At 55.8% G+C, this 21,110-nt stretch overlaps 2 protein-coding genes across 10 annotated transcripts in view; one reads left to right on the top strand and one right to left on the bottom strand.

Moving 5' to 3' along the window:
* The window catches only part of YEATS2 (YEATS domain containing 2), a 63,117-nt gene extending 59,469 nt beyond the window's left edge, over positions 1-3,648 (top strand). For all 9 annotated transcript variants that reach the window (XM_078878551.1, XM_078878549.1, XM_078878548.1 and 6 more), the window contains 5 exons: positions 17-129; positions 615-782; positions 958-1,032; positions 1,159-1,232; positions 2,166-3,648. In XM_078878551.1, the coding sequence (XP_078734677.1) occupies positions 17-129; positions 615-782; positions 958-1,032; positions 1,159-1,232; positions 2,166-2,286 (551 nt within the window). In that variant the 3' untranslated portion in view covers positions 2,287-3,648. The remainder of the gene's footprint in view (positions 1-16; positions 130-614; positions 783-957; positions 1,033-1,158; positions 1,233-2,165) is intronic.
* A 2,126-nt stretch (positions 3,649-5,774) lies between these two features.
* Positions 5,775-12,211, bottom strand: TRIM59 (tripartite motif containing 59). The gene is made up of 4 exons (XM_078878422.1): positions 12,055-12,211; positions 11,051-11,200; positions 8,977-9,174; positions 5,775-7,141 (listed from the first exon to the last, which is right to left on the bottom strand). Exons 1-4 carry the CDS (start codon positions 12,169-12,171, stop codon positions 6,110-6,112), a joined length of 1,497 nt encoding a protein of 498 aa, XP_078734548.1. The 5' UTR covers positions 12,172-12,211; the 3' UTR covers positions 5,775-6,109.
* Between the last annotated feature and the right edge of the window lie 8,899 nt (positions 12,212-21,110).

The following is a 21,110-nucleotide window of genomic DNA, read 5'->3' as shown; positions in this document are numbered from 1 at the left end:
AATTGGCCTCGCTCAGAGGTGCCGAGCTCCCTGTCGTGCGCCTCGGACCTGCACCACCGCCTGGAGGAGCTGGAGGCTCAGCTAAGCGGCGCAGAGGCACTGGCGAAAGACGATGAGGAAGACACAGAGGTGCAGAGTTCGTCACGGGCGAAAGAGCAACGCGTCCGTGCGTGCGAGGGGCCAACGCTCTCTCCGCCATACAGAAGGGACAGATAAACTATTAAACTAAAAATGTTTCATTTGAACAGGTAAGGCCCACTGAGCTACATAGCTCCTTTTTCAGAAGCGACCTGGCCACAAACGATAGCTCAACGCAGTGGCTTATCGTGTGGAAAGCTATCGCAGCCAAGTACTATAAACGCACGATTCTGAATGTGGAGGGAAAAACCAGAGGACCCGGAGATTAATCCACACAACCACGTGAGGAGATTACACACAAACTCTAAATATACAGCAGGCGTCAGGGATCTGCATCAAACCCACGACCTCCTGCATACCAGGCGAGGTCGTTAACATTTCGCCACCGCGGCGGCGCCAGCATATCAGTCCTCACTTTACTGTTACCGCCTTTTGACGAAACGCTCTCCCGCGCCGGTCCGGCGACGTGTGGGCAGGTGGACGTGGTGGAGGTGACGGGCGACGAGTCGCGGGCGGCGGTGCGGGTCAAGCGAGAGGTGAAGCAGGAACCGGGGGCGCCCGCCGGCCACCCTCACGACGGTGACGCGAGGCTATTTCTGGGCTCCGGGCCGGCCGAGGAGTTTGTCCGGGAGAGTGCGCGAGAGGTGAGCGAAAGGGGCTTTCTAGGGCTCCCTTCAGTGGAGGCCCTTCCAGCCATGTCATGGGCGAGACATCGCAGGGCTGTGCGCTATCACCCTGACCCTTGACCCATTTGACAGATGTACATCCTGTTCACGTGGGCGATTCTTGCGTTCCACGTTACCCCCGTGTGATCTGCAGATCGGGATCAACTTGGCTCCAACGGAGGTGGACAAAAACGTGTTTGCCCCTCTGGTGGAGACGATGATCATGAAGGTGCGGTGCCAACACGCCACCCGCTTCACCCACCACCGCCGCTTACGATCACACGCGCACACACCGCCGTGCAACTTGCGCGTGTGTGCTTGGCTCGTGGCTAACCGGGCCCCGTGTCTTCGCTAGGCTACGGAGCAGTTCATGAGTGACGTCATGAGAGAAGCTCTGCGCTGCGCGTACGACAGCTCTCCTCGCAACAGGTAAAAACAAAGACAACGATCCCCCGTATAGCCTTAACGGACTGTTGGGGCAAGTGCTGTTAGCGAGCACCTATGAAGGCCGGAGCGGCACACAAGGGGGTTGGGTGTCCAACACCACGCCCGGCCGCCTTTGTTACCCCCGGTGGCGATGTTTACGACGCACCACACCAGGTACTCATTTAAGGCCGAGTCGACCTAGGGGAGGCCCAGAACCAGTTCAGATAATCGTCACTGGTGTTGACCGTGAGCGGGAATTGAACTCGGGGCGCTGGGTTCGTAGTGCAGCGCGCTAACCGCTCCCAACAAACACACACACACACACGTGTTTCGTACCACACTGCCCTCTTTTATATGGGTTCGTTACAGGGCTGTTATATTTATGCGTTTAGGTACAATATATAGGGTGGAACGAGAGCACAGTGGTTTGTACATTGCCGTGTGAGTTGGCTGACCTGAGTTTGATTCCCGGCTTCGGCAACATCGGTGGCGAGTGATATCTGAGCTTTGTTTAACGTCAACACGAGAAAGACAAAGGTGGCCGGGCATGGTGCTGACCCCTGCACCCGCTCGAGTGCCGTACCAACCTTCCTAGGTGCTCGCTAATGGTGCACTTGCCCCTACAGCTGCCTTATAAAGGTTATAGGGGGGGATCCTAGTTGCGTGTGTGTGTCTGTGCGTGCGTCCCCGTGTGTAAACGGTGTGTACACATCGCCACTAGGGAGACAAAGGTGGTCACGCGTCGTGCTGGCCAACCAACCCCTCGTTTTTCCGTGCCGGCCTTGACCTGACCCTACTGGACATGTGTGAAAAAGAGCTTGACAGCTCATCGGATTCCTCCAGTATTAATACCATATTCTGATTCTGATACACGCTCGCCAACGGCACTCGTTCCTACGGGGGACCTCTGTCTTTGCTGTGCCCGTGTGCATGCAGGCCTCCGAGAGAGATGTGTGTTCAGCACCTACAGCAAGCACTCTGCTCGCTTCCCACTTGCGACTTCGTCACCAACAAGAACCTGGGCGTCATGCTGCAGCCCAAGCAGCAGGAGCCGTAGGTGCAAGCAATCGGCACCGGCATGAGGAGGCCTTCGTCCAGCAGTGGATGTATCTTGACTGGTGACGGTTAGGGGCAGTCTCGGCTTGTGCACGTTCACTTCCTTCTCGACCTCACAACCGACTGCTGTTAGCAGTTGAATGCAGACTCTGGGCACTGACCACTCTCCATATGTCTCCATGTATCTATGTACGTTGAACTTCACTCGCACCGTACGTAGCCAACCGTGCTAATCGGAGGTGCGGGTGTAATCGGCGGTGCATCACCCAGTCCCCTCCTTTCATTTGTAAAGAAAATAATTAGCATTACACATGTGCGTGTTTCGATTGAAGGATGTGGACTGCGCAGCCGTGTTCCCAACCACGGATAAACATGATGTGAAAATTCAGAAGCATTTCAAAATTCGCACCCTTGGCAGCAAACGCTTGGCCCGGTCAGTCAAGCCATGGCCAGGCAGTCATTTCAGGGCCAGTTGACCTCAGCAGGGCTGGCAGAAAAGGATTGCAACAACACCAGTGCAGTCAAACCAGTGAGCTTCCTGCCCATCTCTGCGCAGCGTCGTCGGGGTTAGAGAAAGCCACATGTCCACGACATCAAGAGATCGGTGCCAGAACGGTGTGGCACTACTCGAGCATATTGGCACAAGACAGGAAAGCGGAAACAAAAGACGAAATGTGCAGTTTGGACACCTACGTGGACCGTGACGATGACGTGTCCGCGATGCTCAGCGAGATGATGGTTTCCATACAACGAGGGCGTCAACAGCCCGCGTCCTTACCACCCGGCGTACTTCGGAAGCATTCCAGAGTCGCCAGCCTTCGTCGTCACCTTTGGGACGATCGCCGCTGAACGCAGCATTCCCAAGGATGGCGACGATAACGACGCCGGCCGTATTACACGATGCAACCATCGCGGGTTTTTTTCTCGTTTGTTTGTATCGGATGTGTTTAACAGTTCGTTGAAAACAAGGTTGAGAAAGTACGTTATAAGTCTGTTTAACACGTAGGCTTTCGCGACGAATATCATCCATAATACAGGTTTTTTGGAGAAATTCCAAATTAAACCGATCTTACTTAAAATAAACTTGTATGATGGAGGTTATAGGTCGTCGTGGTCACCGCCACCGTGGCGAAAGCGTCGGTTGAAGCGCCCATCCCTCTTCGGTGGCGTTTGGTGACCTCCCCCCCCCAGCTACCATTTGATGTGGCCCCTTGGAGCACGCGTGCTGACGTTCGCGATTTCAGTTGAGAGGAACACATTGCCACCCTCCGGGGTCAGTGGTGAGTTGTGCTGGTTAGGCTTTCCCATAGCCGTCATGGTAACCTCACATTTTTGTATCATTTTGTATGAAAATAAAGTTATTCGGAAGCAAACGTTCATGATCATGAGTTTAATGTGTTTCTGGTATAATGTTTTTTTGTTGGCATTCAAACGTTTCGCTTTGTATAAAAACTCGAGAGAGTCCAGTTTTTATGGGTTAGCGCGTTGCGCCACGAACCCGGTGACCCGAGTTTGATTCCCGCTCACGGCCAACACCGGTGATGTATCTCTACTGGTCCTGGGCCTCCCCTAGGTCGAATTGGCCTCCTGCGATGTGTAAAAACATTGCCGCGAGGGAGACAAAGGCGGCCGGGCGTGGTGCTGACCAACCACCCCCTCGTGTGCCATGCCGGCCTTCATAGATGCTCGCTAACAGCACTTGCCCCAACAGTCTGTGAAGGTTCTGCTGGGAGGGTCTTTGTGTGTGTGTGTGTTGAGCGGTAGTGTAGTGGTCGACGGGATGCGCTATGAACCCGGCCACCCGAATTCAATTCCTGCTCACGGTCAACACCAGTGACGATTATGTGAACCGGTCATGGGCCTCCTCTAGGTCGATTCGGCCTTAAATGAGTACCTGGTCCGGTGTGTTAACATTGGCACTGAGGAATGCCATACCAACCTAAATCAATTGCGCACGTGGTTTCGTGCAGTTTTTTTTCTTCTGATGTGGCATAAACAACATGCGAGTCCTACATTTCGACACACATCTCGTCAAAGTAAAAAATACACAACGATGCGACGCTTCTGGCAATGGCTCTGTATCGTCATTTGTGCTTGTACACCACTGTCAACACCGCAGCAGCAGCAGAAGCAGCATCCCCGAATGATGAGGTTTCATGAGACATAATAGACGCATGACCATGCCCCAAAAGTCCCGTGTTATGATATATATTTTTTTTATTCTCGTTAAAAATGCCGCAAATGTGTACACTTCGAAACAATGCAGGCACGGTCGATGCAGAAACGCCGCGCCTCCACGATTCCCAAGTGCTCGAGACATCGTTGGACTTTGCGATTGATTCCTTGAGCGCAGCAACGTCAAATGCAGCCATCGAGCCCAGCGTTCTGCGTTGAAATGCCACCGCGGGGGGCGCCTGGGAGGCCTTTAACGCAGACCCCCGACAATACACAATGAGTGAAAAGACCCCCCCACCCCCCATCATCATCATCATCGTGCTGCTGTCGAACCCACGGTGGTTTCAAATCTTTGGTGACGGTGGTTTCAAATCGTTGGTGGCGGCGGCTCGTGCACCGATGATGTCTAGTCGGGGAACGCCGCTATAATGCGCATTACTTCGCTGTTTCTTTGAAAATTAGTAAAGAACACAGAAACTACTTCTCACCTACATGGGCAGTTGCCAGGCACTCTTTGGCATTTCGATTAATTTCTAAACACGCCACGTCACTCGGCTCTCGCCAGATCACCCGGGGGTGTGCGCCTGGTTATCGCCAGGATCTCGCAAGCTAAGCGGGGGGTGGTTGAGCCTGGTTAGCGCTCGGGGATTGCTGGCCGACACACGCCGTTGTCAAGAGTGCAGCCGCGGGGGGGCTACGTGGCGAGCAGCCGTTGTATGCTACCTCTATGCTCCCTCGTCTATGCACATTAGCTTAGCCAAGCCGCACGGACCAGCGAGGCGAAGTGTGGCCACACGACCGCCACAGCCTGCACGGTTGTGCGGGGGAGGTCCGTCGGTCAGCAGTGGACAAACAGAACGGGCTCCACGTGGACAGTGCCGGATTATCCTCGTAGCAAAAGTAGCTACATATGCTACGGGCCCCGCACTTTCAAGGGCCCCGCACTTTCAAGGGCCCCGCACTAAATACTTTCAAGCTATCTATTCCTACGTGACTTTACCGAAAAAACCAAAGAGTATGAATCCTTGCAGTCACGAAAACTTCAAATCTATAACTAGCAATTCCGGTTCAGCGATTCTGCACTTGCTCTATTACTATAGTAATATACCGCCTTCGACTTTTATGAACGACTGGGTGTTTAAGGTTAGCGATATGTCGTATTATCTGGCCGTATAGCAAATGAAAAAATACAATTACTTAACCATGCAATTACAAATTTTGCGTGTTTTAATACTTACGTGTTTTAAAAAATTATTTTAGGGCCCCTTCATAACATATGCTACAGGCCCCGCACTGCGAATTCCACTGCCGGAGGGAGAAGCTCGACGAATGAAGGCAATTTTGGAAAGGGGTTTGGAGGATGTTTGGGAAAGAGGCCAAGAATTCGCTGTGAAACCATCCGCTTGACAACTTAATCATCAAGGCGGTGGGGTGGTGGGGGCGGGAGGGGGTGTTGGAGAGGTGGTGGTGGGGGTGGGCGCACGAATGAAATAAAGAAGAAAGCTGAAGCTCGAACACGGCAGCTTGCGAGCTTGAGTCTGACCGCGCTGCCATTGTGCTGAGGAGGACCAAACGGAGATGGCGAGAGACGGGGCCGACAGCGGTGAAACATTCACCATACCGCCCCCCTCTCCCCCCCCCTGCCGCTCTCAAATCCCCACCAGCTGTCTGAGAGCCGCGAGGGCGCGGGTGGAGAGGGCGCCGAGCCGCTCGGCCGCGGCGCCCAGGAGCGCTCCGAGCGCGGCGCAGCCTCCGCCGAGGGGCAGCGATCTCCCCGCGAGCTCCGCGACGCGCGACAGGAGGGCGCACGCCTCCTCCCACAGGTAGCAGGTCGAGTCGCGCGCCTCCTCCCACAGGTAGAGGCGCGCGCCATTCAGCGGCTCGCAGACGCAGCGGCGGGCGTGCGCCAGCGCCGACGACGACGCCGACGCCGGAGGGTCGGAAGCGCAATCGCACAGGAGCACCGAGGCGGCGAGCGCCAGCAGCAGGGGCGCCAGCAGCAGCAGCGGAGCGGCGAAGGGGGACGGCGGGAGGGCGAACCGCGGCCGCTCGGCGGCGCGCCAGATCTTCGGGATTCCGCCGGGGATGTCGAGCGCGAAATCCCTCGTCGCGTTGCCAGCGCCGGCCAGGGCTGCCCCGCAGCGCGATACGACGGCGGCGGCGGCGGAGGCGAATCCCGTGGGGCGGCTCGGGGCCGCTTCCTCCGTCGCCGCCGGCAGCCGCGGCACGGGGGCGTCCGTCAGGCCGCGCAGGGCCACGTCGTCCCAGTCCCTGAGCAGGTAGTCCTGGGCCCTGGGCAGCTCGGGGAGGTCCAGCGTCGCCGACGGGAGGGCCTCGCCCTGCAGGGAGGCCACCTTCTCGCGGAAGCTGCCCATCTGCTGGACGAACGTCAGCGGGTCCGTCACCTCCGCGAGGGCAGCCGCCAGAGCCAGGGCCTCCTGGCGGTCCAGGATCATCTGCCGGAGGCGGCGGATTCGCGGCGCCGTCTCGTGATCCAGCGACGCGCCGAGCTCCCCGAGGTAGTCGAGCACGGAGATCCGCTTCTCGCTCAGCGTCCGCTGCAGGCCGTCGAAGTAGGCGGACACGAGGAGCGCGTCGCACGCGATGGCCTCCTGCACCGTGGCCTGCACCTTCTCCAGCCTCTCGAGGCGAGAGCGGGCCAGCTGCCACCGGTCCTCCTCCTACACGGACGGCGAGGACACGCGGACATCACGTCGTTACCTCCCCCCCCCCATCTACCCGATCGCCGTCCAGGCTCCAAACCTGCTTGGCTTGCCAAATCGGACATATCCCTGGGCCGGTCGGTCGTAGGCATGCGCCTGGATTGCTCCTCGTTGTTTGGCTGGGCAGCGCTCGTCATGGTTCGAAAAATCTCACGCAGAAGCACCCGAGACGTGCTTCTACGGATTCAACAGTTCGGTAGCGCCACGTGGGTCGTGTCGCAAACACTGCGTCACTGCAGCGCACAAATCTTCCTTGGCGTGTGCCTGGCCCCTAGTTCGAATGTGAGTGCGTGTTTACTTGGAACGGAGTGGAGGGGGCTGGTTTGGGGGGGTGGGGGGTGCGAGGATGGCAAGTTGTGTCTCGTCACGGCTCTGCAATTGAACCCCAACCACCCGAGTTCAATTCCCCGTCGTGGCTGACATCAGCGGCTCAGCCCCACGCGTCCCGGCTCGAGCCTCCACAGAAGCACGCCGAGGCTCTCACCCTCAAAGACGTCTGCAGCGAGCGCCCCCCACCACCTGCCCCCCCCCCCCTGCTCCCCCCACCTGCCCCCCCCACCTTCCCCCCCCACCTGCCCCCCCCACCTTCCCCTTCCACCTGCCCCCCCCACCTGCCCCCCCCCACCTGCCCCCCCCACCTGCCCCCCCCACCTGCCCCCCCCACCTGCCCCCCCCCACCTGCCCCCCCCACCTGCCCCCCCCACCGTCCCCCACCACCTTCCCCCCCCACGTGCCCCCCCCACGTGCCCCCCCCACGTGCTCCCCCCACGTGCCCCCCCCACGTGCCCCCCCCACCTTCCCCCCCCAGTGCCCCCCCCCACCTGCCCCCCCCCACCTGCCCCCCCCCCCATCTTCCCCCCCCACCTGCCCCCCCCCCCACCTGCCCCCCCCACCTGCCCCCCCCACCTTCCCCCACCCACCTGCCCCCCCACCTGCCCCCACCCACCTGCCCCCCCCACCTGCCCCCCTTCACCTGCCCCCCCCACCTGCCCCCCCACCTGCCCCCCCCCACCTGCCCCCCCCAACCTGCCACCCCCCACCTGCCCCCCCCACCTGCCCCCCCCCACCTGCCCCCCCCCACCTGCCCCCCCCCCACCTTCCCCCCCCACATGCCCCCCCAACCTGCCACCCCCCACCTGCCCCCCCCCCCACCTGCCCCCCATCTGCCCCCCACCTGCCCCCCCACCTGCCCCCCCCCAACCTGCCACCCCCCACCTGCCCCCCCCCACCTGCCCCCCCCACCTGCCCCCCTTACCTGCCCCCCCCACCTTCCCCCCCCACGTGCCCCCCCCCACCTGCCCCCCCCCCACCTGCCCCCCCCACCTGCCCCCCCAAACCTGCCCCCCCCCCCACCTGCCCCCCTTCACCTTCCCCCCCCCCCCACCTGCCCCCCCCCCACCCTGCCCCCCCCACCTGCCCCCCTCACCTGCCCCCCCACCTCCCCCCACCCCCCTGCCCCCCCCACCTGCCCCCCCACCTGCCCCCCCCAACCTGCCACCCCCCACCTGCCCCCCCCCACCTGCCCCCCACTTGCCCCCCCACCTGCCCCCCCACCTGTCCCCCCCCAACCTACCACCCACCACCTGCCCCCCCCCACCTGCCCCCCACCTGCCCCCCCCACCTGCCCCCCACCTGCCCCCCCACCTGCCCCCCCACCTGCCCCCCCCACCTGTCCCCCCCAACCTACCACCTGCCCCCCCCACCTGCCCCCCCACCTGCCCCCCCCCACCTGCCCCCCACCTGCCCCCCCACATGCCCCCCACCTGTCCCCCCCACCTGCTCCCCCCCCCCACCTGCAGGGCAAGCTGCAGGTTGTGCAGCAGCCCCCGCTGGCGCTCGGCCTCCGAGTCGAGGGCGTCGATGCGGTGGCCGCGGTGTGAGCCCCGCGTGAGGCAGCGGCCGCACGCGAGGGCGCAGCAGTCGACGCACAGCACGTTGAGCGGCTCGCCCGCGTGCTCCGGGCACGGCGGCGCGGCGCCGTCTCGCTCCGTCTGGCCAGCGCACGGGGGGGGGGGGGGGGCGAAGAAGGGGGGTGGGCGAAGAAGGGGGGGGCAAAGAAGGGGGGGGCAAAGAAGGGGGGGCAAAGAAGGGGGGGGGCAAAGAAGGGGGGGGCAAAGAAGGGGGGGGCAAAGAAGGGGGGGGGCAAAGAAAGGGGGGGCAAAGAAGGGGGGGGCAAAGAAGGGGGGGGGCAAAGAAGGGGGGGGCAAAGAAGGGGGGGGCAAAGAAGGGGGGGGCAAAGAAGGGGGGGGCAAAGAAGGGGGGGGGGGGCAAAGAAGGGGGGGCAAAGAAGGGGGGGGCAAAGAAGGGGGGGGCAAAGAAGGGGGGGGGCAAAGAAGGGGGGGCAAAGAAGGGGGGGGCAAAGAAGGGGGGGGCAAAGAAGGGGGGGGAAAAGAAGGGGGGGGCAAAGAAGGGGGGGGCAAATAAGGGGGTGCAAATAAGGGGGGGCAAAGAAGGGGGGGGCAAAGAAGGGGGGCAAAGAAGGGGGGGGGGCAAAGAAGGGGGGGGCAAAGAAGGGGGGGGGCAAAGAAGGGGGGGGCAAAGAAGGGGGGTATAACTTCTTTATTTGGGGGGGGGGGGCAGCGCTTTGACCCTCACATTAGGAATCGTGGGTGCTTATAATTAAGAAATAAAATTAATAGAAACGAAATAAAGTAATAAATCAATGTTTCTATTAATTATATTTTTTGACCTACGTGACTTTACCGAAAAAAAACCTAAGCTTCATTGTCCAGTTTGGGTTGGGGCGTTGCTCCCCCACCCCCGTACCCCGCCCCCCCCCAAAGTCCGCCCATGGGGGGGCCCCTGTTGCCCCCCCCCCCCCCCCCGAGTTCCAAAACAACACTGGGTCTCCGTGGACGGCACTGGCTCGCGAATGTCTCCACCGTTGTGCGCAGGACGGGGGCGACGTCGCCGGCCTGAATCGTCGCCATTCTGGAACCTGCGAATTCTGCTCGCCGCGAAATGAGCCGCGGATTCCGCGCTCACCTCGTCGAGGAGGGCGAACCATCGGGCGGGCTACGGTCATCCTCGCAGCGACGGCTTGTGGCTGGCCGTCGAATGAAGACGGTCACCGCACCGCGCGCTTTCAGACGCGCTTTCGCGGCCGTCTGGAACGCTCTTCCCTCTGATATTAGGAAGCCACTGGAGCTATGCACTTTTGAGTTATATCGATTTAAAACTCATTACTTTTGAAGTTATTTTTTGTGTTTAGTTTGTGGTCCTTCCTCCGCACCGAGGATTAGCACGGTTGGCTACGTACGGTGCGAAAAAAGTTCAACACATACATAGATATACATGGCAAATCGCCTGACGAAGCTGGTTGTAATCACCAGCGAAACGTCGCGCTCAAATTGTAAATGTTGAGACGGGTTTGCTCTCCAGTACACCGGTGTGCGGAGAGCAGTAGCTAATCGTCACGTTTTGTTTACGTGACAAACCTTTACTCATTGCCCTTTGGTTCTTTCGGTAAAGTCACGTTGGTATAAAATAAAATAAATCACGACGTTTCGGGCGCAACACAAGTGTCCGTCATCAGGTGGGAAAGCCCCTTTTATTTTATTTTCTGCCTACGTGACTTTACCGAAATAACCAAAGAGTATGGATTCCTGCAGTCACGAAAGCTTCCAATCTAGATTAAACCTTTACTCATTGCCCTGTGTCGCGTGGTGGCCGGTTACGCGATCTAACCGCCCACCTAACAAAACAAAAAAACCTAAACGTTTTATTCTGAGTACATGTGACGGGCGTGCGGTCACGTCTCTCACGGAGCCCGCCCGCTCGCTCGCTCCGAGCGTATCCGCGGTCATCCGGGGAGACCGAACGGATCTCTCCGGCGATCATCGCGAGCGCGTCGTGCTCGGGGCACACCGAGGTGCGGTACTTGTCGACGATGTTGCGCAGGGAGAAGTTCACGGGCAGCGAGGTGAAGCCCGTCAGGGGCAGCTCGCACACGTGCCGGCACGACGGGCACTTGAAGGGGGTCCGCAGTGGACGCCACGGGGACAGGTGCAAGGACCCCTGCCAAGGTGGCAAATATTCCAGTGAGCGGCGACAATTATGATTAAACCTCAACGATAAAAAAAAAAATTCTTAAACTATTTATTATTATTTTACCAGGTACAGTAAGTTCCATTGAGCTACATGGTGGACAACAAATTAAATTGTTGTGCTGCACTTCTATGCTCCCACGTCTAAGCTCCCCGCACTGAGCAACGTGGTGAAACATTTAACTCTTACTATTTTTATTTTACCAGGTAAGGGCCACTGGGCTACATGGTGGACAGCAAATTCAATTGTTGTGCTGCACTTCTATGCTCCCACGTCTAAGCTCCTCGCACTGAGCAACGTGGTGAAACATTTTACCCTTTCTATTTTTATTTTACCAGGTAAGGGCCACTGGGCTACATGGTGGACAGCAAATTCAATTGTTGTGCTGCACTTCTATGCTCCCACGTCTAAGCTCCTCGCACTGAGCAACGTGGTGAAACATTTTACCCTTTCTATTGTTATTTTACCAGGTAAGGGCCACTGGGCTACATGGTGGACAGCAAATTCAATTGTTGTGCTGCACTTCTATGCTCCCACGTCTAAGCTCCCCGCACTGAGCAACGTGGTGAAACATTTTACTCTTACTATTATTTTACCAGGTAATGGCCACTGGGCTCTACAGCTCTTGTTCAGAAACAGCCTGGCCAGAAGTGATGGCTCAACGAAGTGGCTTATCACGTGGAGAATTAATCGCAGCCAAATATCATTTAAATATCCCAGACGCGTTTTTCTAAATGTGAAAGGTCAGCCCCTGGGAGGCGGTGAGTAGCGGGAGGGGGTCAGGCAGCAAGCGGCTTCTCGAATCGCCAATCGGATCCCGGCACCTGCAGGATGTCCTCCAGGCAGCCGCGGCAGAACGTGTGCGAACATGGCAACACCCGCGGGTCTTCGAACAGCGAGTAGCACACAGGGCACGTCAGCTCCTCCTCCAAGAAGTTCATGTCCGTCTGCCGCAGGGCGTGGGGGGGGGGTCGAGCAAAGGTCGAGGGTGCGAGAGCACGCCTGCTGAGGACCAATCCACACGAAGACAAACGACACGGAGTGGTGAACCCTCTCCCTCGTACGGCCTTCACAAGACCGGAGTTGTAGTTGGGGCGACGTAGCGGTGTTGTCCGTGCCACCGCAGCTCGCACGGGGACCGGGAGTTTAAGGGTCGGCTGCTTCAAAGGGCAATCGAGGAAATACAAACCAAGGCGACGATCCACATCAAAGATTCACGAATTCCGCGACTGGTAAAGCCCAAACCGTCAAAGGCATCGCCGACGAGTGCGTCATCCCGCACACCCTGGAGGTATCGCTGCCATCCGTACAGCATCTACTGCCGCATTGGATTGGTTGAAGGGCCTTATCATTCAACTATGACATCATTTATACAATCCGTATAGTATCTACTGTCGCCTTGGATTGGTTGGAAGGGCCATATCATTCAACTATGACATCATTTATACAATCCGTATAGCATCTACTGTTGCCTTGGATTGGTTGGAAGGGCCATGACATTGCACTATGACATCATTTATACAATCCGTACAGCATCTACTGTCGCATTGGATTGGTTGAAGAGCCTTATCATTCACCTATGACATTATCTATACACACTGTTGCTTACATGCCATACGAAAGAATTAGAAGACGACTACAATCGACGGATGATGCCGATGGTGTCCCCAAGCCCGGCCCATCACCTCCCGTCCAGCGGCACACGTGTAATCCAACCGATGAATTAATCAATTCAATAACCGGATGGTGGGTTGGTGACTATGAACTTTTTTTATTTGACCAGGTAAGGCGTACTGAGCTATGTAACGTTTTTTTTTTAAAGAAGCGACCTGGCTATGACAAACGATAGCTCAACGAAGTTGGCTCATCATCTTGTGGAAATTCATAGCGGGCCCAATTCTCCGGACGCGTGTTTTTAAATGTGGAGGGGAAACCCCCAGAGGACGTGGAGAAAAATCCACCCGTACCACGGGGGAGTGAGAGAGAGAGAAAGAACGAGGGATGAGAGGGGGATGATGATGATGATGGAGGGAGACGAGAGAAGGGCGGGAGGGAGCTGCACGCAGCAGCGGCGTCTGTTTTCACAGGGGGCGGCGGGGGAGAGGGGGTTCACGGTGGGGGTGGCGACATCGAAATCACGTGATTTACGGAATACTTTAGCTGATTTAGATTCTGTTTAGGGCAGTGGCTCTTAACATTTACTGCAGCATGCACCCACCCCTTTGGTTCTCAATCGTAATTGTTTTTTTTACAATGTTAACAAATACATAGGGTTTGATGAAACTATGTAGTGCCCGTGCTTAATTTATGTTTTCGATGATTTACCTCCTAAAAAGCGTTGGCACGTCCTCGCACCCACAGAAAGGGCATCTCGCACCCACAGAAAGGGCATCTCGCACCCCCAGGTTAAGAGCCACTGGTCTAGAGATATCGGTGAGACGGATTCAGAGTTGGGGGTGTAAACACAGAAGTCATGTGATGTACTGGAGGCTTGCCCAGATGTGACAAGAAGTTACGCTGAAGTGTTCATGTTGGCAGCATTGAAATGCACGTACGCTGGACTTCTTTCGCACCGTGCGTAGCCAATCGTGCTGACCGGAGGTGCGATTAGCACGGTAGCTTCACACTAAACTCTACTCTACTCCCAACGTCACCATCATCGTCATCTTCATTGCGACACGACAAACAGCTGGCTCTGGAGGGCAGCCGCTTGGAATCGCCGGCCGCGCCGCCTGCGCGCACATCATCCATTGCGCAATTCTCTCTCGTGATCTGACCAACCGCAGCCCTCGCTGTTCCTCAAGAGCGCAGCAGCTGCAGTGATGATGATGAAGATACGTGCGTGTTGAACTTCTTTCGCACCGTACGTAGCCAACCATGCTCATCGGAGGTGCTGGGGGAAGGACAAGCTAAACACAAAAAATCAGTTCTAAAGAAATTAGTTTTCAACCTAGATTATTTAATAGCTCCCAGTAACTTCCTAACATCGGAAGGAAGAGCGTTCCAGACGGCCGCAGAAGCGCATTTGAAAGCGCGCGATGCGGTGACCGCCTTTGTTCGATGGCCAATCAAAATCCGCTGCGAGGATGACCGAAGTTCGCGTGATGGTTTATACTCCTGGACGAGATCATCGAGGTATCGTGGTTCATTTGTGGCAATCACTTTGTGTGCGACCTTATAACGCTGCATTCGTTCGGTAACCTGGAGCCAAACCGAGTGGAGCGAGAAAGCAGAATGGGACGGAACCTGTGGCCGACGAACCTGGGCACACATCGATCGCCACACCGCCCGGCAAAGCCATACACACACCACCGCCAAGCCAGCACAGCAGCGCCTTGCGTCCCACCAAGACACCGAGACGGAGCCACTGTGGGCCGCATTCTCTCTCTCTCTATCTGATATTGGGAAGCCACTGGCAGCTATGTGCTTTGAGATCTCGATTGAAAACTCATTGCTTTAGAGCTGCTTTTGGTGTGTTTAGATTGTTGTCCTTCCCCCGCACCTCCGATTAGCGCAGTTGGCTACGTACGGCGCTAAATAAGTTCAACATACTGTACATACATTAGCGCTCTGATCTGTTTTCTGGCTGCACCGCGTGTCGTTCGGAATTATGTCCGACGTTTCGCTCCGCGGAGTGGAAGCTTGTTCAGCAACGGGACGTGGAAGCTCATAAGCAGAAATTGTAACGTCACCATGATCTGGGGCTCTCACAGCATCGATAGCTGAATCGGGTTCCTGACGAAGGCTCCCACCCAGCACGTGCAGCGAAACGTCGGACACCACGCCGAAGCACACGCGGTAGCAACCCGAGAGAGATAAAACGTCGGTCGGTGGACCTACACAGAATCGGAATATTTATTTGTACTCGAGAAACCCGATGAGCTATGAAGCTCTTTGTTCACAGACGTCCAGAAGGGGTAGGGCTTCACGTGTCAACAACAAACAACAAACGAACACACGACATGAGTGCAAAATATGGGACAGGTAATTAAATCACGTACCAAAAAATATACAAATAAAACTAAGCGCCGTTTGGCGTCCTCTGGTCTAACGCCGTTTTTAGACGAGGCTCAAAAGAAAGCTGTCTCTGGTGTGGACCAATCAGTTTCAAAGACAATGCATATGCTATCAGAGTATTTTTTTGTTTGCATTCTAACCACAAGTATTGTGGTTAATGCAGACATGATTCCTTGTAAAAGGTTTCAGTTTGCTGTTTTAACATCTTAACACCTGTTTTGTTGCCAGAAAAAAGGGGAAAACCTATTCTCAAAACGAAGTGATGTATTTTTTTTACTTATCAGGTAAAGTCCACTTGAGCGATTTGCTTATTTTTCAGAAGCATTCCTGCCTACAAACGACAGCTCAACAAAGGTGGCTGATCATCATCACGCGGACATTTATAGCGGGGAAAAAACCCCAATCCAAAACACGCAACCCCGCGATTCGCGAGCCGACGCGGCCAAAAACCAAACAAAAACTGACGATTGTTTAATTCTTCACGCCTGAAATTCGGTGACAAATTTGTATTCTCACACCATCACAGCCGCACGGCAAATAACCACGCCCAGAGGGGGTCAGGTTAGGGGATCTCGGCAAGACCACAGCCCTGTCGCTCTGCGCCGCTGCATCCAAGTCACCGTCCGTGCAGGCCCCATCACTGAACTCACCCTGCCGATGTGTCCTCCTCTCTGGCAGTCGCAGCAGAGCAGCCGGCCCGGGGACTGCGAGACGGGGAATGTATCTACGCAGCTGTCTCATGAATCTCATAACAGACAGCGCGCAAAAGGCAAAGATGCCCCGTATAGCCTTGAACAGACTGTTGGGGCAAGTGCTGTTAACGAACGCCTATGAAGGCCGGCACGTGGCACAAGAGGGGGTGGGTGGCCAGTACCGCGCACACACACACACGCACTCGTGCGTGAGTTCGTCCAGCGAAGAATTAGAGGGGGTGACTCCTAGCCGAACCGCGGCACGTCGGTGGGACATGTCACAGCAAGTGACGCTTTCGCGACACGCTATAAATTATGGGCCGCGGTATTTTATTAAGTGTTCAGCACTCGCGGCGCGCTGCGAGAAGCACGTGGATTTGCCTCGGCCAACCGTTCCCCTTTGACTGACACACGTCGACGCGAGATCGCGGAGGCTCTTGCACGACGCGCGTGCACTACCAACAAAGACAAAGACTCCCCGTGTAGCCTCAAACAGACTGTTGGGACAAGTGTTGTCAGCGAGCAACTATGATGGCCGGCACGGCGCAAACATAAAAGAGTGGGTGGCCAGCACCGCGCCCGGCCGCCTTTGTCTCCCCAGTGGCGATGTTCACACGCCGCACCGGGTACTCATTTGAGGCCGAGTCGACCTAGAGTGGGGCCCAGGACCACTTCAGATAATCGTCACCGGTTTTGGCCGTGAGCGGGAATCGAACCCGGGTCGCCGGGTTCGTAGCGCAGCGTGCGCGCCATTCGTCGACGCCATTCGTCGACCACACCGCGGGCCCCAAGAGGAACAAATATTGGGGGACGGTTCGGGCAACGGTCTTGCTGCACAGCAGCGAGATCGAGGGAGGTCGCGTTCTATCCAGAGCACCGCGCGCTGCCCGCTTGGCACGACGAGCCGCACGGCGTGGCGATGCCTCCATCCAGCAGTGGACTGAGCAACTCAGCTGTGCACGTGCGATGCTCGGAGTTCTACGCGTGTAGTGACATCGCGGGATGTCAACGTGCAGTACCGGCCCTAGAGGGGCCCAGTGAGTGCTGATTGATTGCGCTCGATGGCACCATGCTTGGCGTGCATTGCCAGCCCCTATAGGTCAGGGTGTGGGAGTGCCGGCCGTATGATGAGGTTACTCTGGTTGACCCGAGAAGACACGTGACTAGTTAAGTCTACAAAGGGGCCCCAAGTGGGGGCTAGGGGTGGTCACGTGGTTGGGATCGAGATCCTTCCCGAGGATTCTGGAAGGTGGTCGTGGCCAAGGGCGGAGCCGGCCACGCCACAGAGAATATAAGCCGGGTCCCGAGAGGGACCAGGGTTGTTGTTCATCCTGGAAGAAACCTTCGTCTATGCTCTACGTCCTACAGAGTCTCCAACACGTGGACCTGTAATTAGTGTAGCTAGCCTGGTGGTCACCACCATAGGTTGTTACACTGTTAAGGGAAAGTTACCCCGTGTGTTGGAGTTGAATAAATGTGTTGCCTCCAAGTCTACGTCTGCGACTCAGTTGAACTCACTACACCCGTGTCGGTAAAGTTCACCTTCTCGGCGGCACGGCGAATCGGGGACGACTGCCCCGGTCCCCGCGCTTTTGGGGGGGGGGGGTGCTCGGGGGATTTGCCCAGGGTCCCGCACCCCCTCCTACGGATGGCCCTGCCTCTAAGTCACATTGTCGACGCAAAGAAGTCCCCCGCCCTGCTGCTATGCGCCTACTCATGTCCATGCACACCGTGGGCCATGCTGCTATTATTGACACATTCGGTGGTAGCGGCGGTGTGGCTATCGAGTGTGCAGGCGGTTCAACTGCGCCAGGGCCCATGGGCCGGAGGGACCCATATTCCGGCCTACGAAGATTTCGTGCAGACGGTGTGGGGGATGGGGGGAGTATTTGGACAGGGGGGTGGGGGAGAGGGGGATTTCTCTCCTTGCACCAGAGCCCATGTCAACCAGACTGCATCTCTCTGGCTTCGGAGTGTGTTGGTCCCAAGTCCAATTGTAGGTATGTATGTTGAACTTCTTTCGCACCGTACGTAGCCGACCGTGCTCGTCAGAGGTGCGGGGGGAAGGACAACAGAAACTAAACCCAAAACAAGCAGTACGAAAGAAATGAGTTTTCAATCGAGATGATTTAAAAGTGCGTAAGCTTCCAGTGGCTTCCTCATATCGGTGGAGCGTTCCAGACGGCCGCAGCAGCGCCTCTGAAAGCGCCGCGCGATACCGGTGAGCAATTGTGACGGGAGAAGGATTGGCACCAGGCAAAACATGGATATGCAGGCGGTCGTGAAACTTTCGCCAGACTGATTTATACTGCGCCTGCAGAACGTGTGATTGATGCAGGCACAAGAAGAGGCAAATATTTTTGCGTGTAACGATTTCGACCTTACAATGGGAGGCAAATCAACCACCCAGATTTAGAAGATGCTCACATACCATCGACCACACCAACAACAACACACACGCACGCATGCACGCCATCCATCAGATTCTATTCGACGCAAACGAATACAATGCACCCAACGTTATAATAACAATGCATTATGCCCTATATGTAACGTTTCATATATATGAATACAATGCACATGTAATACTGAGAACAATCGCGTCTGTTGCCGGGTGCGAACCACCACAGATCTTACCACGTTCACGGTGCCCCTCGGGTAATTGGTCGCCTGCTCGAGTACAGTGTTGGAATTCAGCACCGACCATACGCATGCCAGAGCTAAATATAACATTCGAGCAAGGCAGCTGTCAAGCTTGTGGATAGTCTCCGTGGCCGGACGCGTGCTAAACGTGTCGGAGAGATAAGCGTTCACGCGAGCTTCTCGGCAAACTTGACGGTGCCTTCCTGCGTCCCATCGGACTCGGGCACACGAGTACGCGCACGTAGTTACGTTTAAGGAGCTCGGTGTCAAAAGCGACGATTATTCACTATGTTAACACAATTTTGTTCCTGGGTAGTAAGTGTGATTTCGTAATTGCTAATGCCTAAAAAGTATAGAAAATTGCTATTATTCTCCATAAACTTTGCTTTTGTGACCAGGATAGTGATATTTTGAAATTGACCTATTTTCAATGGAAAAAAACTGGCCAATTTGTGTCTTTTCGTTCACATAGTCAGAAAAAAAAACACATGCATCAAAATGAACATGTATTTATACTAAAGTAATACAAAAATGACTACAAAAAATTTAGAAGTTAGTAGTTTTACAAGATTTACGATTATACTGTAAATCACTTATACGAATCAGCCCCAAAAATGTAGTCTCCCATCATGTTCTCGTTATACCGTCCTTGGTAGCGGCGTTCAAAGTCCAGTATATCCTGGTGGAAGCGCTCGCCTTGCTCCTCCGAGTACGCGCCCATCTTCTCCTTAACTTTATCAAGATGAGCATCAAGGATATGGACTTTGAGGGACATCCTACCACCCATTGTGCCGTAGTTCTTCACCAGCCTCAACCAGCTCCACGTAGTTTTCGACCTTGTGATTGCCCAGGAAGCCACGAACCACTGCGACAAAGCTGCTCCAAGCCACTTTCTCCGTACTAGTGAGCTTCTTGGGGAATTCATTGCACTCCAGGATCTTCTTTATCTGTGGTTCGACGAAGACACGGGCTTTGACCTTTGCCTCAGACAGCTTAGGGAAGTAGTCTTGAAGGTACTTGAAGGCTGCCGACCCCTTATCTACAGCTCTGACAAATTGTTTCACGAGGCCCAATTTGATGTGCAGTGGTGGCATCAGCACCTTCCGGGGGTCCGCCAGTGGCTCCCACTTGACGTTGTTCCTCCCCACAGAGAACTCGGTCCGCTGTGGCCAGTCACACCTGTGGTAGTGCGCCTTGGTGTCTAAATCTTTTGTAGTCATTTTTGTATTACTTCAGTATAAATACATGTTAATTTTGATTCATATGTTGTTTTTTTCTGACTTTACGTGAACGAAAAGACACATTGCAAACAGGTAAATTTCAAAATATCAATGTCCTGGTCACAAAAGCGAAGTGTGTGGGGAATATTAGCCACTTTCTGTACTTATGAGGCATAAGCAATTAGGAAATAACAATTACTATTCAGGAACATAAAAAAACGTGTTACACAGTGTTCTGCGCACTCAATCTGAAACCCGGCTCAGCACGGGAGACGCGGGTAACGAGCCACCGTTACGCTGCATGGGATACGGGATACAGCATCGCCGATAGAACAACTTTGGGGGGGGGAAGGAAAAAAATCCTGATTTACGCGCATGGATTGCGCAATAACATTTTTAAGAAGTGGTCAACCCTCCGAACCATTTAATGCTGTTGCATTCAGCGATATCGGGCGCTGCGGTGGTGAGATGTTTGCTACCTCGTCTGGTACACAGAAGGTCGTGGGTTCGATCCCGACCCTTACGCCTGCTGTATATGTGGAGTTTGCGTGTCTCTCTCTCTCCCCTTGGTCGCGTGGAGTTTTTCCTGCTGCTATGTCTACATGATAAGCCACTTCGTTGAGCTATCATTTGTGATAGCCAGGTCGCTTTTGAAAAATAACTACACAGCTCAGTGGGCCTTACGTGTATAATATAAACATTATTAGCTTAATGATCAGTACGTAAGGTCAAAAAGGGTTTGCATACTTGCAAAAAGTAATGTAGGCTCTGGTTTAACGCCATACTCTGGGAGAGGATTTGGCCGGTGTTCAAGAGTCTAAGTGCAACTCTACGCACTAAACTTGCATTCTATATTTGATCATCTTTTAGGGAGCTGCAGTTGCACCCCCCCCCCACTCTCAGCCTTAATTGGAAAGCGTCAAAAGCAAGGGGCACGTGTCTGCCAGCGTGTGTGCCTGTGTGTGCCAGCATGTGCCTGTGTGTGTGCCAGCGTGTGTATGTGTGTGCCTGTGTGTGCCAGCGTGTGCCTGTGTGTGCCTGTGTGTGTGCCAGCGTGTCTGTGTGCCTGTGTGTGTGCCAGCGTGTGTCTGTGTGTGCATGTGTGTGCATGTGTGTGCGTGTGTGTGCCAGCGTGTGCCAGCGTGTGCCTGTGTGTGCCTGTGTGTGTGCCAGCGTGTCTGTGTGTGCCTGTGTGTGCCAGCGTGTCTGTGTGTGCCTGTGTGTGTGCTAGCGTGTGTCTGTGTGTACATGTGTGTACATGTGTGTGCCTGTGTGTTTGCCAGCGTGTGCCTGTGTGTGTGCCAGCGT

The sequence above is a fragment of the Lampetra fluviatilis genome, chromosome 51 (genome assembly GCF_964198595.1).
Source record: "Lampetra fluviatilis chromosome 51, kcLamFluv1.1, whole genome shotgun sequence".
In the NCBI taxonomy this organism is placed as follows: Eukaryota; Metazoa; Chordata; class Hyperoartia; order Petromyzontiformes; family Petromyzontidae; genus Lampetra; species Lampetra fluviatilis.
Note: the sequence above shows the minus strand (reverse complement) of the source record. Positions and strands in the feature narration are given on the sequence as shown.

Bases quoted from the DNA above. Each gene is read 5' to 3' on its own strand.
- TRIM59 (XM_078878422.1), bottom strand. From the start codon at position 12,171: ATGAACTTCTTGGAGGAGGAGCTGACGTGCCCTGTGTGCTACTCGCTG. The intron at 11,201-12,054 runs GTGCCGGGATCC...CCACCTTGGCAG, and splicing joins GCCTGGAGGACATCCTGCAG to GGGTCCTTGCACCTGTCCCC. The intron at 9,175-11,050 runs GTGTGCCCCGAG...TGCGCTGGCCAG, and splicing joins TCGACAAGTACCGCACCTCG to ACGGAGCGAGACGGCGCCGC.